This window comes from Pelophylax lessonae (genome assembly GCF_965119305.1).
Source record: "Pelophylax lessonae genome assembly, chromosome: 2".
Classification (NCBI taxonomy): domain Eukaryota; kingdom Metazoa; phylum Chordata; class Amphibia; order Anura; family Ranidae; genus Pelophylax; species Pelophylax lessonae.
Window position 1 is genome coordinate 302,777,409 of NC_138769.1, and position 12,379 is coordinate 302,789,787.

At 45.7% G+C, this 12,379-nt stretch overlaps 1 protein-coding gene across 1 annotated transcript in view; it reads left to right on the forward strand.

Moving 5' to 3' along the window:
- Window positions 1-3,681: 3,681 nt before the first annotated feature.
- IP6K3 (inositol hexakisphosphate kinase 3) overlaps window positions 3,682-12,379 on the forward strand; it is a gene marked incomplete at both ends in the record, with an annotated part of 401,291 nt that continues 392,593 nt past the window's right edge. The window contains 1 exon segment of the mRNA XM_082246392.1: window positions 3,682-3,868. Within this exon segment, the coding sequence (XP_082102518.1) occupies window positions 3,682-3,868 (187 nt within the window).

The following is a 12,379-nucleotide window of genomic DNA, read 5'->3' on the forward strand; positions in this document are numbered from 1 at the left end:
ACAGGCCAGGGTCTAAGAATGGAAAAGCGGATGCCCTGTCCCGGATGTTTCCAGACACTCCCGATACAACAGAGCCCAATACCATCCTGTCGGCTCAAAACTTTTTTCTGATCCATACGGACTTACGGTCCTCAATTCAGCAAGCCTCTACCCATTATACAGGACAAGAAGCCGAATCTCTACATAAGCGGGAAGGGTTCCTCTGGTTTCAGGAGAAAATTTTTGTTCCCACACAAGTGAGATTGATGGTCCTCAAGACCTTGCATGACCACAAACTTGCAGGGCATTTTGGGGTAAGGAAGACCTTCGAACTCATTCAACGCCACTTTTGGTGGCCTAAATTACACCAGGACTACAAAACATATGTAGATTCCTGCATCACCTGTCAACGCAACAAGGGGGCAAAAGTAAAGTCATGGGGGCTGTTAAGACCATTGCCAATTCCGGAACTACCCTGGAAGGGTCTATCTATGGACTTTATAGTCGAGCTTCCACCCTCAGAAGGGTTTACTACCATCTTAGTGGTCGTAGACCGACTCACTAAAATGGCTCACTTCCTACCAATGATGGGTACCCCTTCTGCCTTGGAGACAGCCAATACATTTATCAAAGAGGTGGTCAGGCTTCATGGACTTCCGAACAATATAGTCTCGGATCGAGGCGTTCAATTTACCTCTAGGTTCTGGAAGGAGCTCTGTAAATCTTTGGCGGTTGAAGTGTCCCTGTCATCTGCTTATCATCCACAAAGCAACGGGCAAACTGAAAGAACAAATCAAACCCTGGAACAGTACCTCCGATGCTTCTGCACCAGTGCTCAGGACAACTGGACCTCCCTGCTTCCATGCGCGGAGTTCGCCTATAATAATTCTGTGCACTCCGCAACCAACCAAACCCCATTTTGGGCTAATTATGGCTTCCATCCTTCCTTTTTGCCCAATCTGGATCAGGAAATTACGGTTCCCGCAGTGATCGGCTAGCGGCCATTGCAGCTAATCTCCAGTTGTTACGGGACAATATTCTGAAGGCACAACAGGCCTATAAAAAGTTCTGTGATCTCAAACGGAAGGAGAACCCAGCATACAAGGTGGGAGACAAGGTTTGGCTTTCGTCAGTTAATCTAAGATTGTCTTGCCCATCCAAGAAGTTGGGGCCCCGATTCATCGGTCCTTTTGAGGTCAAAAGAATAGTGAATCCTGTAGCCTTTGAGTTAATCCTGCCTGGCTCTCTTAAGATCCATCCGGTGTTTCATGCTTCGCTGCTTAAACCGGCGATACCAAGCCCCTACCCTGGAAGAGAAGAGTTACCACCTCCTCCAGTTTCGGTAGAAGGGGAGACTGAATTCGAGGTCGAGACCATCCTAGATTGTCGACAGAAAGGCAATCGCACTCAATATCTAATCAAATGGAAAGGATACCCGCCGGAAGACAATTCTTGGGAACCATTAGGCAACATACATGCTCCTAAACTCCTGAGAGAGTTTCACAACAAGTTTCCGGGAAAGTGTGGTCGTAGGGCATCCAGAGGCTGCCCCTCGGGGGGGGGCACTGTCAGGAAAGGAATTGCCATTCAGCAACAATAGAACGCTGGAGGCAGATCAGGTGTGTCACCACGCCCATCTCCCCAGCCCTGGCCCTATATAAAGCACTCTCTGGCTGTGCTTCAGTGCTGGTTTATCATCAGCTCTAGTACCTGTGTCCTGTTTGTTTATCTGCGTTCCTGCTTTTGACCCGGCTTGCTCCTTGACCCATCTGCACTTCTCCTTGTTTGACCTCGGCTTGCCTGACGACTCTTTACCTGAACCATACCTCTGCTGGATATTCTGTGTACCTACATCGGCCTGGATTCCACGGATTCTCTCCTTGTCTTACCCCTCTGTACCTCCATTTCCTCGGACTGATTCACTGTGTATGACCCTCGGCCTGGCATTAACCTTGTCTCTTTTCTCTGAGCATCTATAGATCTCCTGGAAGCGGTCCTAATCACCATCCATCCATCCATCCGGGATCCATCCGCATCCAGTGCTCCTTGGGACGTGTCATCTCCTGTTTCACCACCAGGGGTGATCCGCACCGAGCTGCAAGGGAAGCCCTCTCAGCACTTCGGCCTCCACCAAGGTAACTGACGACAGGGATGGAGAAAGAGAGAGAGAAAAAGATGGAGAGAGAGAGAGGGGGGATGGAGGGAGAGAGAGGAATAGAGAGAGAAACTGAGAGTAGTGGGTCTGAGGTTGCAGGGATCGGATTCTCTCCTGTAAACATAGCGAGGCTGCTACCGTGAGTCTAGTACAGGGGTCTTCAAACTATGGCCCTCCAGTTGTCCAGGAACTTCAATTCCTATCATGCCTAGTCATGTCTGTGAATGTCAGAGTTTTACAGTGCCTCAGGGGATGTGTAGTTCTGCAACAGCTGGAGGAGTTTAAGGATCCCTGGTCTAGTACATCTGCCAGACCCACTGAACCGACAGCCCAAATGCCACCACATTTAAACTGGTGTGAGAAGGGGCTCTTTCCACCACAAGACTTTGCAGTCTTAACGAGGAGTTGGTTAGCTGGCTGCCAGCCTATCTGGGCAGGATACAGTAAGCCATTCTCCTGTAGTCAGGTACCGCCAGTTGTCATTATGGTCACATAAGAGAGTTTGTCCTTCCTCACCTCATGCAGCTTCTTTGCAGAGCAGTTCAATGCCACAAGGCAGCAAGCCTGGACAGCACACCCATTGGCTGTGACACGATACAGCCTGCCTTCTGCTACCTCCTCAGCCAGTAGGTAGCTGTAGTTTGCTCTTACATCCCTCCCAGAACCTCCAGACTCCCAGACCACCCAGCTTACTGTGTGGACTGGTAGGGATGACACCTCTGGCCACCAAGCACCGGGTGATGGCATAGCGGTGCTGCCTTTTTATGAGGGATAATAACTCCCGCCCCCAGGACAGGCTCAGAACAGGACATGGGTCTGAATTCCGTGAATGTCCCAGGCAAATTGGGACTGTTGGCAACTATGCTCTTGTTTTTCAATGACAGGGCCCTGAATCTTTTTACAACCAGGGCTCTACCTGCATTGAGTTTGTATGCCATCCTATGTTTGTGTGGGTTTCTTCCAATTGCTCCAGCTTCCTCCACAGCTATAATATGCTGGGTAGGGTTGTTGGGCTTCTGACCTAATTGGCCCTAGAGTGTATGGAAGCATAACTGTGGTACAGACATAAGACTGAGTTTCACTGGGGGATGTCAGTGATTTTATCTGCTCTACATAGTCATTAACATGTATGTTCTATAATTTTGGGAAGAAAATTACTATACAAAGAAAACAAAATAAAAAAAAAAAAAAAGAGTTACCCACAGAGAGCAAGTTATGCTTTGGTGCTTTTCTTTTTTCAAAACTATGCCCTAGGCAGTGATATGTGAGCGTTTCATAGTGAATATGTCCCTGCTACACTTCAGGTATAAAAAAATGACATGACTATTGTCCAAATAAATATATTTTACAGTGATGCATTACACATGTAAGCTGATTTTTTTTTATTTGCCAACAGTTGCAAAATCACCTGAATCTAAACACTGTCTGCTCTGCTATTACCTGCGTCATCTGAAATATCACTCTGTCATTGTGCTAATAAAAAATTAATAAGACTTGTATTTTTTGTTGCAGAGTAATAGAGCAAACCTGCCAAATGTGGCCTAGTGATGGGTATACATAGCATGGAGTTTAATGATTCCATTCCTTTGCTGCCTCTGAACTCTCAATTCGCAGGTCACACAAGCATGTTAGTCTATGACAGGGAGACAGTCTGCAAGCCGCTGGTATCACAGGAGCAAAGGTTCTATGAAACTCTACCCAGAGAAATGAAAAACCTTACCCTAAAATACAAAGGTTAGTGCTTTTCAGTTTTCTACAGAGCATCTAGAGGAGTGCTCATGAAACCTAGAGCAGCGTCTGATAGACAATATGGACAAATGTGCAAATGTCTTCTTTTGTTTATAGAATAGTTAAATAGATTGGAGTACCCTTGTGTCAAACTGCAGGACAGATTATCGATTACAAGCAAACATGAAATTGAGGCAATTTAAAACAATTTTAACTCCACATTGTTTAATTGTAGTAACCCGTGTAGAAGCTGCAACAAAGCTTAACACATGTTACATGCGTCAGCACAATGTGATGCCTTTCACTGGGGGGCAATTGCACTAACATGCATTGTAGTGCACTAAATTGGTAAAAAATGGTGCATGCCTGTTGCTCCAAACATTTGCTGCATCGTTAGCAAATGAAAGCAACGCACAAGGACACAAAGGTATAAATGGGTCCTATTGCATATGGTAAGTCTTGCCATAGATCAGTGGTGTTCAACTTTCTTGATATGGGGGGACTCATGTGCAGCATTTGACATCATCAAAGGGCTGCACATAAAATTCTGTGAATTGTCAGAGACAGCTGACAAGCAACAGGTTATAGTAAAAAATGATGGGTATGATACAAGAGATGGTCATAAACTATGTTGATAATGCAGAAGCTGGCCAGACACTGCAGATGTGATACAAGAGATGGTCAGAGACTGCAAACATGAGACATGCTTCAGGATACAGCCATTGACTGGAGAAATGTTACATGAGACTACTAAAAATCATTGCTGAAACAGGACAGTAGAGAAACACATATTAACTACTTTCCACCCAGTTTATTGTAATATGATGGTGGGACATTTGTCATTCCGGGTGGATGTCATATGGCATCCTCCCGGAACGCACCTCACGTGTGCCCCACGTAGGGTTGCCACCTCATTCCTTTAAACCAGGACACATATTAATTACACATGTTCTGAGGCTAATATAATGCAGATAAGGCACCAAGTGAGTTTAATTACCACCTTAATCAGACACAGAACCTGTGTACTTAATGTGTGTCCTGGTTGCGCTTCAGTATGATCTGTCACGAGCTGTGTCTATCAGTGTACTGGCCCACTGCCAGTACTATGTGATTGCTGTGACCAATCGCAGCAGATCACATGCCAATTGTATACAATGGATGGCTTCCTTTCACACCATTCATTGTGTACAATTGTGTTGCTAGCTGTGATTGGTCACAGTGATCACATGGTACAGTCAGGGCCAATAACAGCCCATCTGTACCATGTGATTAGATGTGGCCATAGAGTAAACACTAAATGAATCAGTTTTGTCCAGCAAAAGTGGTTGCTTATACCAGTGAAATTCCAGCGAAAATTATTTTTTTATACATACTGTTACCAGTCAGTGTCCCCGATCACTGCCATACCAGTTATATGATAATGCTGTACTGCACTGGTGACAGTATGTAAAAAAAAAAAAGGTGAAAAAAAAATTAGTGGCAAAAAATGACAACTTCAAAAAACTTGCCATGCCTCATTTGGGGGACATTTATATTGTTCTGGTATTTTGGGGCCTCAAAAAATGAGATCAGCTCTATAACTTTCCTATGGACTAAAAAATAAACACTGATTTGGGCTATTTTCACCAAATAAATGTAGCTTGTATCTTTTTGTACATCCACTGCTGGGAGAAGGGTTGATGAGCGAGCATCTGCTCCAAAGCACATTTTGATTGGACTCCAGTTGTGACACTTGGCCCTCAGTCTGCGCATTCTCTTTGTCGCATGTCCATTGGCTCTACTTTGGCCTTATACTTGCACCAAACCTTCTCCACACACATAAAACCATCAGTTCCTGTGGGTGTTGTCAAAAAATCCGTGTTTTTACTTGCTGGCAAAACAATTCACTGGTGTCCATATTTCCACCAACCATAAATAACTATTTCCAGTACAGTCCCTGAAGAAGAGGTCTCCACCTCGAAACGTCGGACCACACATGGAATAGTTGGTTGAGTGTATATGCACATCTTTTTTATCTACACCAGTTTTGCCAAATTTTAACTGTACTCTTTATACATTTTTGTATGTGTTTTTTTCTATTTTTGTATGTGTAACAATAAAATTTAAATATATTATACTATATATATTTGTAACAAAATTTTGTTTGAGTGACCTATAAAGTCCCACCCCTAGGGGATTTTCTAAATATGCCTCAATAAATGTAGCAGAATACAGTTTGGCCTAAATTTATGAAGAAAGAATTATTTATTTGCCAAATTCTAAGAAAAATTGTTTTTTTTTTCCATTTCTTTACCAAAAAAAGAAAAACCTAGTGGTGATTAAATACCACCAAAAGAAAGCTCTACTTATGTTGATAAAAATGTTATATGGGTACAGTGTTGCAATTGTCATTCACAATATGACAGCGCTGAAAGCTGAAAATTGACCTGGGCAGGAAGGGGGTTAGAGTGCCCGATATTGAAGCGGTTAATGTCTGCAGGGGGCCTGAGGGCTGCACAATAAATGCCAAAGGACCGATGTACAGATGTCACACAGAGAGGTGGGAAGTCTACTTGTGTGTGCATTGTTACCCCGGCAGTGCACACAATGCAGTAAACACATGCATGCTGGGTAAGCAGGTCCATACCACCAATGAGGTAAATTGAGGTAGCCATGGTGGGAAGAGGGGACACTGAGGCAGGAGTGTCCATACTGCCTGGAGCCTGAGTCTCTAGTATTTAGGAATGCAAGGTAACCTGTACTGGGAGCAGTATGGAGGCAGCCATTTCTTACCTTTTTCTGAAAATGCTAGTTGCCTGGCTATCTTTAGTGTTAATACCATGAGACCGTGACCTGAGCTCAGGGAAGTCACGGTTAAAGCAGAACTATAGGCAAAACTTTTTTTTTCATTTTGGATAGAATAAGGGAAGGTTATTATAACCCCTGTGAGGTTTATTCTTGCCAGCTGTATTCCATTGGGGAGATTTCCCTTCACTTCCTGTCCCATAACCAAACAGGAAGTGAGAGGAAATCCTTAAAACGAAGGGAATCTTTTGGGGACCTCAGGTTACCAGAACCAGTGTCCTTATTGGAATATTTCCCCTCTATTACCTTTCTGGGGACAACCCAAAATTCAATAGTGTTCTATTCACTCTCCTCTGTATCCAATATTTTTACTGGCAACCAGTAAAAGAAAAAGGGGCACTTTTCTCCTTCCAGTAAATGACAGCAACGGTAAAAAAAGTTTGGCAGTAAAAAATGTGGCTGTGACACTTGGCTTTAAATTTCGTGTGTGTGTGTGTGCCCATTATAATTTCTTACCCTTCTAAGTCCTGTCCCTGAGCTACGTACTTACTATATAAAAAATAAAATAAGAAATATGTGTTTTGCCTTAATATCTACCCTAAATGACTTGGCTAATTGCATATGGTACTTGTTTGTAGCCTTAACACTGAAATTTACCCTTAAAACTGTAATTTTGTGCCAAACCTGGCTGTGCCTGCAAATTTTAGGTGTCGTGTCAGTAAATTTCAATCTGGTAGGTTGGCAACGCTTTTCAAAGTACTAAAGCTAATGGATCAATATGACAGCCATAAAACTAGCATGAAAAGAAGGAGCCCTCAGTAATGGCGCCCTCCATACTTCCTCAGTACAGATTTGCTATTGAGTAAGCATATAAACATCCTGTAGGCTTACAGTTTGTGTGTATGTTTCAGCTTGATCTATTGAGTTCTGCATATAATAGTTGTTTTCCTGTGCGAAAACATATACTGATAGAGTAATAATATTTGAATGACAGTTCTAAACGCTACTTTAAATTGTCTATAATTCAGTTTGTTAATAGCATTGTTTCTAATCTTCACAAGATCACAAAAACAGAACAAATACTTATATATATCTGTCACAAAAGTGAGTACATCCCTCACATTTTTGTAAATATTTTATTATATCTTTTCATGTGACAACACTGAAGAAATGACACATTGCTACAATGTAAAGTAGTGAGTGTACAGCTTGTATAACAGTGTAAATTTGCTGTCCCCTCAAAATTACTCAACACACAGCCATTATTGTCTAAACCACTGGCAAGAAAAGTGAGGACACCCCTAAGTCAAAATGTCCCAATTGGGCCCAATTAGCCATTTTCCCTCCCTGGTGTCATGCGACTCGTTAGTGTTACAAGGTCTCAGGTGTGAATGGGGAGCAGGTGTGTTAAATTTGGTGTTTTCACTCTCACTCTCTCATACTGGTCACTGGAAGTTCAACATGGCACCTCATGGCAAAGAACTCTCTGAGGATCTGAAAAAAAGAATTGTTGCTCTACATAAAGATGGCCTAGGCTATAAGAAGATTGCCAAGACCCTGAAACGGAGCTGCAGCACAGTGGCCAAGACCATACAGTGGTTTAACAGGACAGGTTCCACTCAGAACAGGCCTCATAATGGTCGACCAAAGAAGTTGAGTGCACGTGCTCAGTGTCATATCCAGAGGTTGTCTTTGGGAAATAGACGTATGAGTGCTGCTAGCATTGCTGCAGAGATTGAAGGGGTGGGGGTTCAGCCTGTCAGTGTTCAGACCATATTCCGCACACTGCATCAAATTGGTCTGAATGGCTGTCCTCCCAGAAGGAAGCCTCTTCTAAAGATAAGGCACAAGAAAGCCTGCAAACAGTTTGCTGAAGACAAGCAGACTAAGACATGGATTACTGGAACCATGTCCTGTGGTCTGATGAGACCAAGATAAACCTTTTTGGTTCAGATGGTGTCAAATATGTGTGGCAGCAACCAAGTGAGGAGTACAAAGACAAGTGTGTCTTGCCTACAGTCAAACATGGTGGCTGGAGTGTCATGGTCTGGGGCTGCATGAGTGTTGCTGGCACTGGGGAGATACAGTTCATTGAGGGAACCATGAATGCCAACATGTACTGTGACATACTGAAGCAGAGCATGATCCCCTCCCTTTGAAAACTGGGCCGCAGGGCAATATTCCAACATGGTAATGACACGAAACACACCTCCAAGACGATCAGTGCCTTGCTGAAGAAGCTGAGGGTAAAGGTGATGGACAGGCCAAGCATGTCTCCAGACCTAAACCCTACTAAACATCTGTAGGGCATACTCAAACGGAAGGTGGAGGAGCGCAAGGTCTTTAACATCCACCAACTTGGAGAGGTCATCATGGACATGGAGGAGGGGAAGAGGACTCCAGTGGCAACCTGTGAAGCTCTGGTGAACTCCATGCCTAAGAGGGTTAAGGCAGTGCTGAAAAATAATGGTGGCCACACAAAATATTGACACTTTCTGCCCAATTTGGACATTTTCACTTAGGGGTGTACTCACTTTTGTTGCCAGCGGTTTAGACATTAATGGCTCTGTGTTGATTTATTTTGAGGGGGCAGCAAATTTACACTGGTATACAAGTTGTACACACTACTTTACATTGTAGAAAAATGTTATTTCTTCAGTGTTTTCACATGAAAGGCAGTGGCGGAACTACCAGGGTTGCAGCAGTCGCACTTGCGACTGGGCTCTAGAGTTCCACCACTTTGAGGGGGCCCTTCGCCACAGCTAGCCTGCCCGCTGCCTATTCTACATAGAGCCGAGATGGAAGTATAGTCCACGGCTAAGGGGAGGCTCGGGCTAAGCACTGTCACTGCAGACCGCCCTGCTTATCCTCTCCACCCTGCCTATCCTCTCCGCCCCCCTCCTCTCTGCCCATAGCTTCAGAGAGAGAAGCCATGTTGGGAGGGAAACTAAAAGGAGAAAGTCAGCTGACAGCTAGTGGATTGCAGGGGGAGGAGCTTTCCGTTATTTGAGGAGACCCCATGTTAGCAGAGGTATCCCTGGGGGTATATGAAGGAAGGAATCAAATGACACAGTGAGCAAGCAAGCAAGCAATTACCAGTGCCACTGATCCCATCCTCCCCACCACCAACGCTGACTGATAGGGATGAGATCAGTGGTGATTAGGGGAGGGGGACAGGGATGAGATCAGTGGCACAGGCTCTGCCACTGATATCATCCTTATACCCCTCCCCAATCACCAATGATCCCATCCCTATCCCCCCACCACTGCCACTGGTCTCATCTCTATTCCCCCTCCCCACACCGCCACTGGTTTCATCTCTAACCCCCCCTCCCCCCGCCGCCAGTGATCCCTATGCCCCCACAACCACCGCCACTGATCTTGTCCCTTTCCCCCCCACCACCACCACTGATCTCGTCCCTATCCCCCCACAACTACCGCCACTGATCTTATCCTTATTCCCCCACCACCACTGATCTCGTCCCTATTCCCCCCCTCAACCATCGCCACTGGTCTCGTCCCTATCCCCTCCACAACCACTGCAACTGATCTTGTCCCTATCCTCCCAACACCACCACTGATCTCATCCCTATCCCCCCCACACCACCACCACTGATCTCATCCCTATCCCCCCCCACCACCACCGCCACTGATCTGGTCCCTATCCCCCCCTCAACCACCGCCACTGATCTTGTCCCTATCACCCCACTACCATCCCCACTGATCTCATCTCTATCCCCCCTACCACCATCCCCACTGATCTCATCCCTTTCCCCCCCCACCACCACCTCCACTAATCTCATCCCTATCCCCCCCCACTGCCACTGATGTCATCCCTATCCCTCCACCACTGATATCATCCCTACCCCAACACCACCACTGATGTCATCCCTATCCTAATGCCACCACTGATTTCATCCCTACCCCACCCCTGCCACTGATGTCACTGATGTTGAAATCAGAAAGAGAAATGTTTTACTTGTAGCACCCTCCTAGGTAGGTGCTAGTGAGAGAGAAAAGTTTTGAGCTCTGTTTGCTTACCAGAGGAGCTGCAGGTAAATCTATATTGCTCTCTGCCTATCAGGGAGCAGGATCTGTTTGTGAGGTCTGCTCAATGTGCTCAGTATGCGGTTCATTCAGTCTGAAGAGTGTTTCACCCTGGTCCAATAGGGAGGCATGTTGGACAGTGGGAGGAAACCTGACCAATAGGTGCATAGGCTTTTGATACAGTCCTGGTGATTGGCAGAGGGCAGGTCGCCTCGGTGCATTCTGGGATACTGTATAAAAGCCAGGAGCACATGTGCTGCGGGGTCCTTAGCTGGAGAGCAGAGTCCCGGAGGGAGGGGGGGCGCTGCCTCCTCCTATGTAGAGGTGTCATGCAGTCGCAGGAGGTCATCCTGAGGACCAGAGGAGCGATTGAGAGGAGCTGAACCCTGAGGTCCAGGAAAGCTGACTGAGAGGGGAGACACTGGAGACTCTGGGGCTACAGTATCATGAGTGCAAGGACTCGTGTCGGGGGGGGGCCTGGTCTAGGGGGCCACCCCTGTTCGTATGATGGTCAGTGGACAGGTGTCAGCAGAGGAAGAGAAGGAGGATGCTGGGGAGAGTGTCCTGAAGATAACTGTTTGGATTGAGTCTCTTTTCCTAAGACGACTCGGTGAACAAATTCATCCAAAGTGGCGGGGTGAATCGGCAGCCTGGCTGTATCAGAAGATAGGAGTCCTCTGTCTGTGGTTGGATTGGAGTGTCCCATTGTTTCCTTCTCCTATCCCCATTTTGGATGAAACCACAAAACAACCAAATACCCCTGGACTGATTATTGGAGTGAGCCAAGTAAAGGAATTAAGAACTTGTATCTGTCATGACTATGTGCTGGTAACTCAGGAGGACCTGTAAAGTGAACAACTGGCAGTCCTTACGGGGCACAATTATTGCCCGAAGGCCTTTGTGTGGCTGTGTCTAGAATATATTATGATGGCTATGAAGAATGTATTTAAGGCATTATGTAAACAGCTTCTTTGAGCAATGAAAGGTCTTGCTAGATTGAATATGAGGAATGGAGATATTTCTGGGTGTCATAGTCATTAGAGAGATGGCTGGTCATATTTGAGGGTTACTAGGGCACCTCTAGTACCCCTTGCTATTTAACCCCCTTGATGCCACTGATGTTTTTCATGCCCCCCTCCTTCTTCTCCCCTCTACCATTCCTTTTCTTTTCCCTCCTGGCCTTCCTGCCCCCCCCCCCCACCTTTCCCCCTCATCACTATATCTACTCCCTTTTTATCCTGTTTTTCTTTTCCCTTTCCTCAGCCCTATTCCCGGTCCCCTCCTTATATCTTTTACTATATGAACACTGATCTGCTTTGTGGGTTGGTTTTGAGAAGTACACTATATTACCAAAAGTAATGGGACGCCTGCCTTTACACGCACATGAACTTTAATGTCATCTTAGTCTGCTGGGTTCAATATTGAGTTATAACAGCTTCAACTCTTCTGGGAAGGCTGTCCACAAGGTTTAGGAGTGTGTCTATGGGAATTTTTGACCATTCTTCCAGAAGTGCATTTGTGAGGTCAGGCACTGATGTTGGGGAGGAGGCCTGACTCACAGTCTCTGCTCTAATTCATCCAAAAGGTGTTCTATCGGGTTGAGGTCAGGATAATCGGGTCAAGGCAAGTCAAGTTCCTCCACCCCAAACTCGGTCATCCATGTCTTTATGGACCATGCTTTGTGCA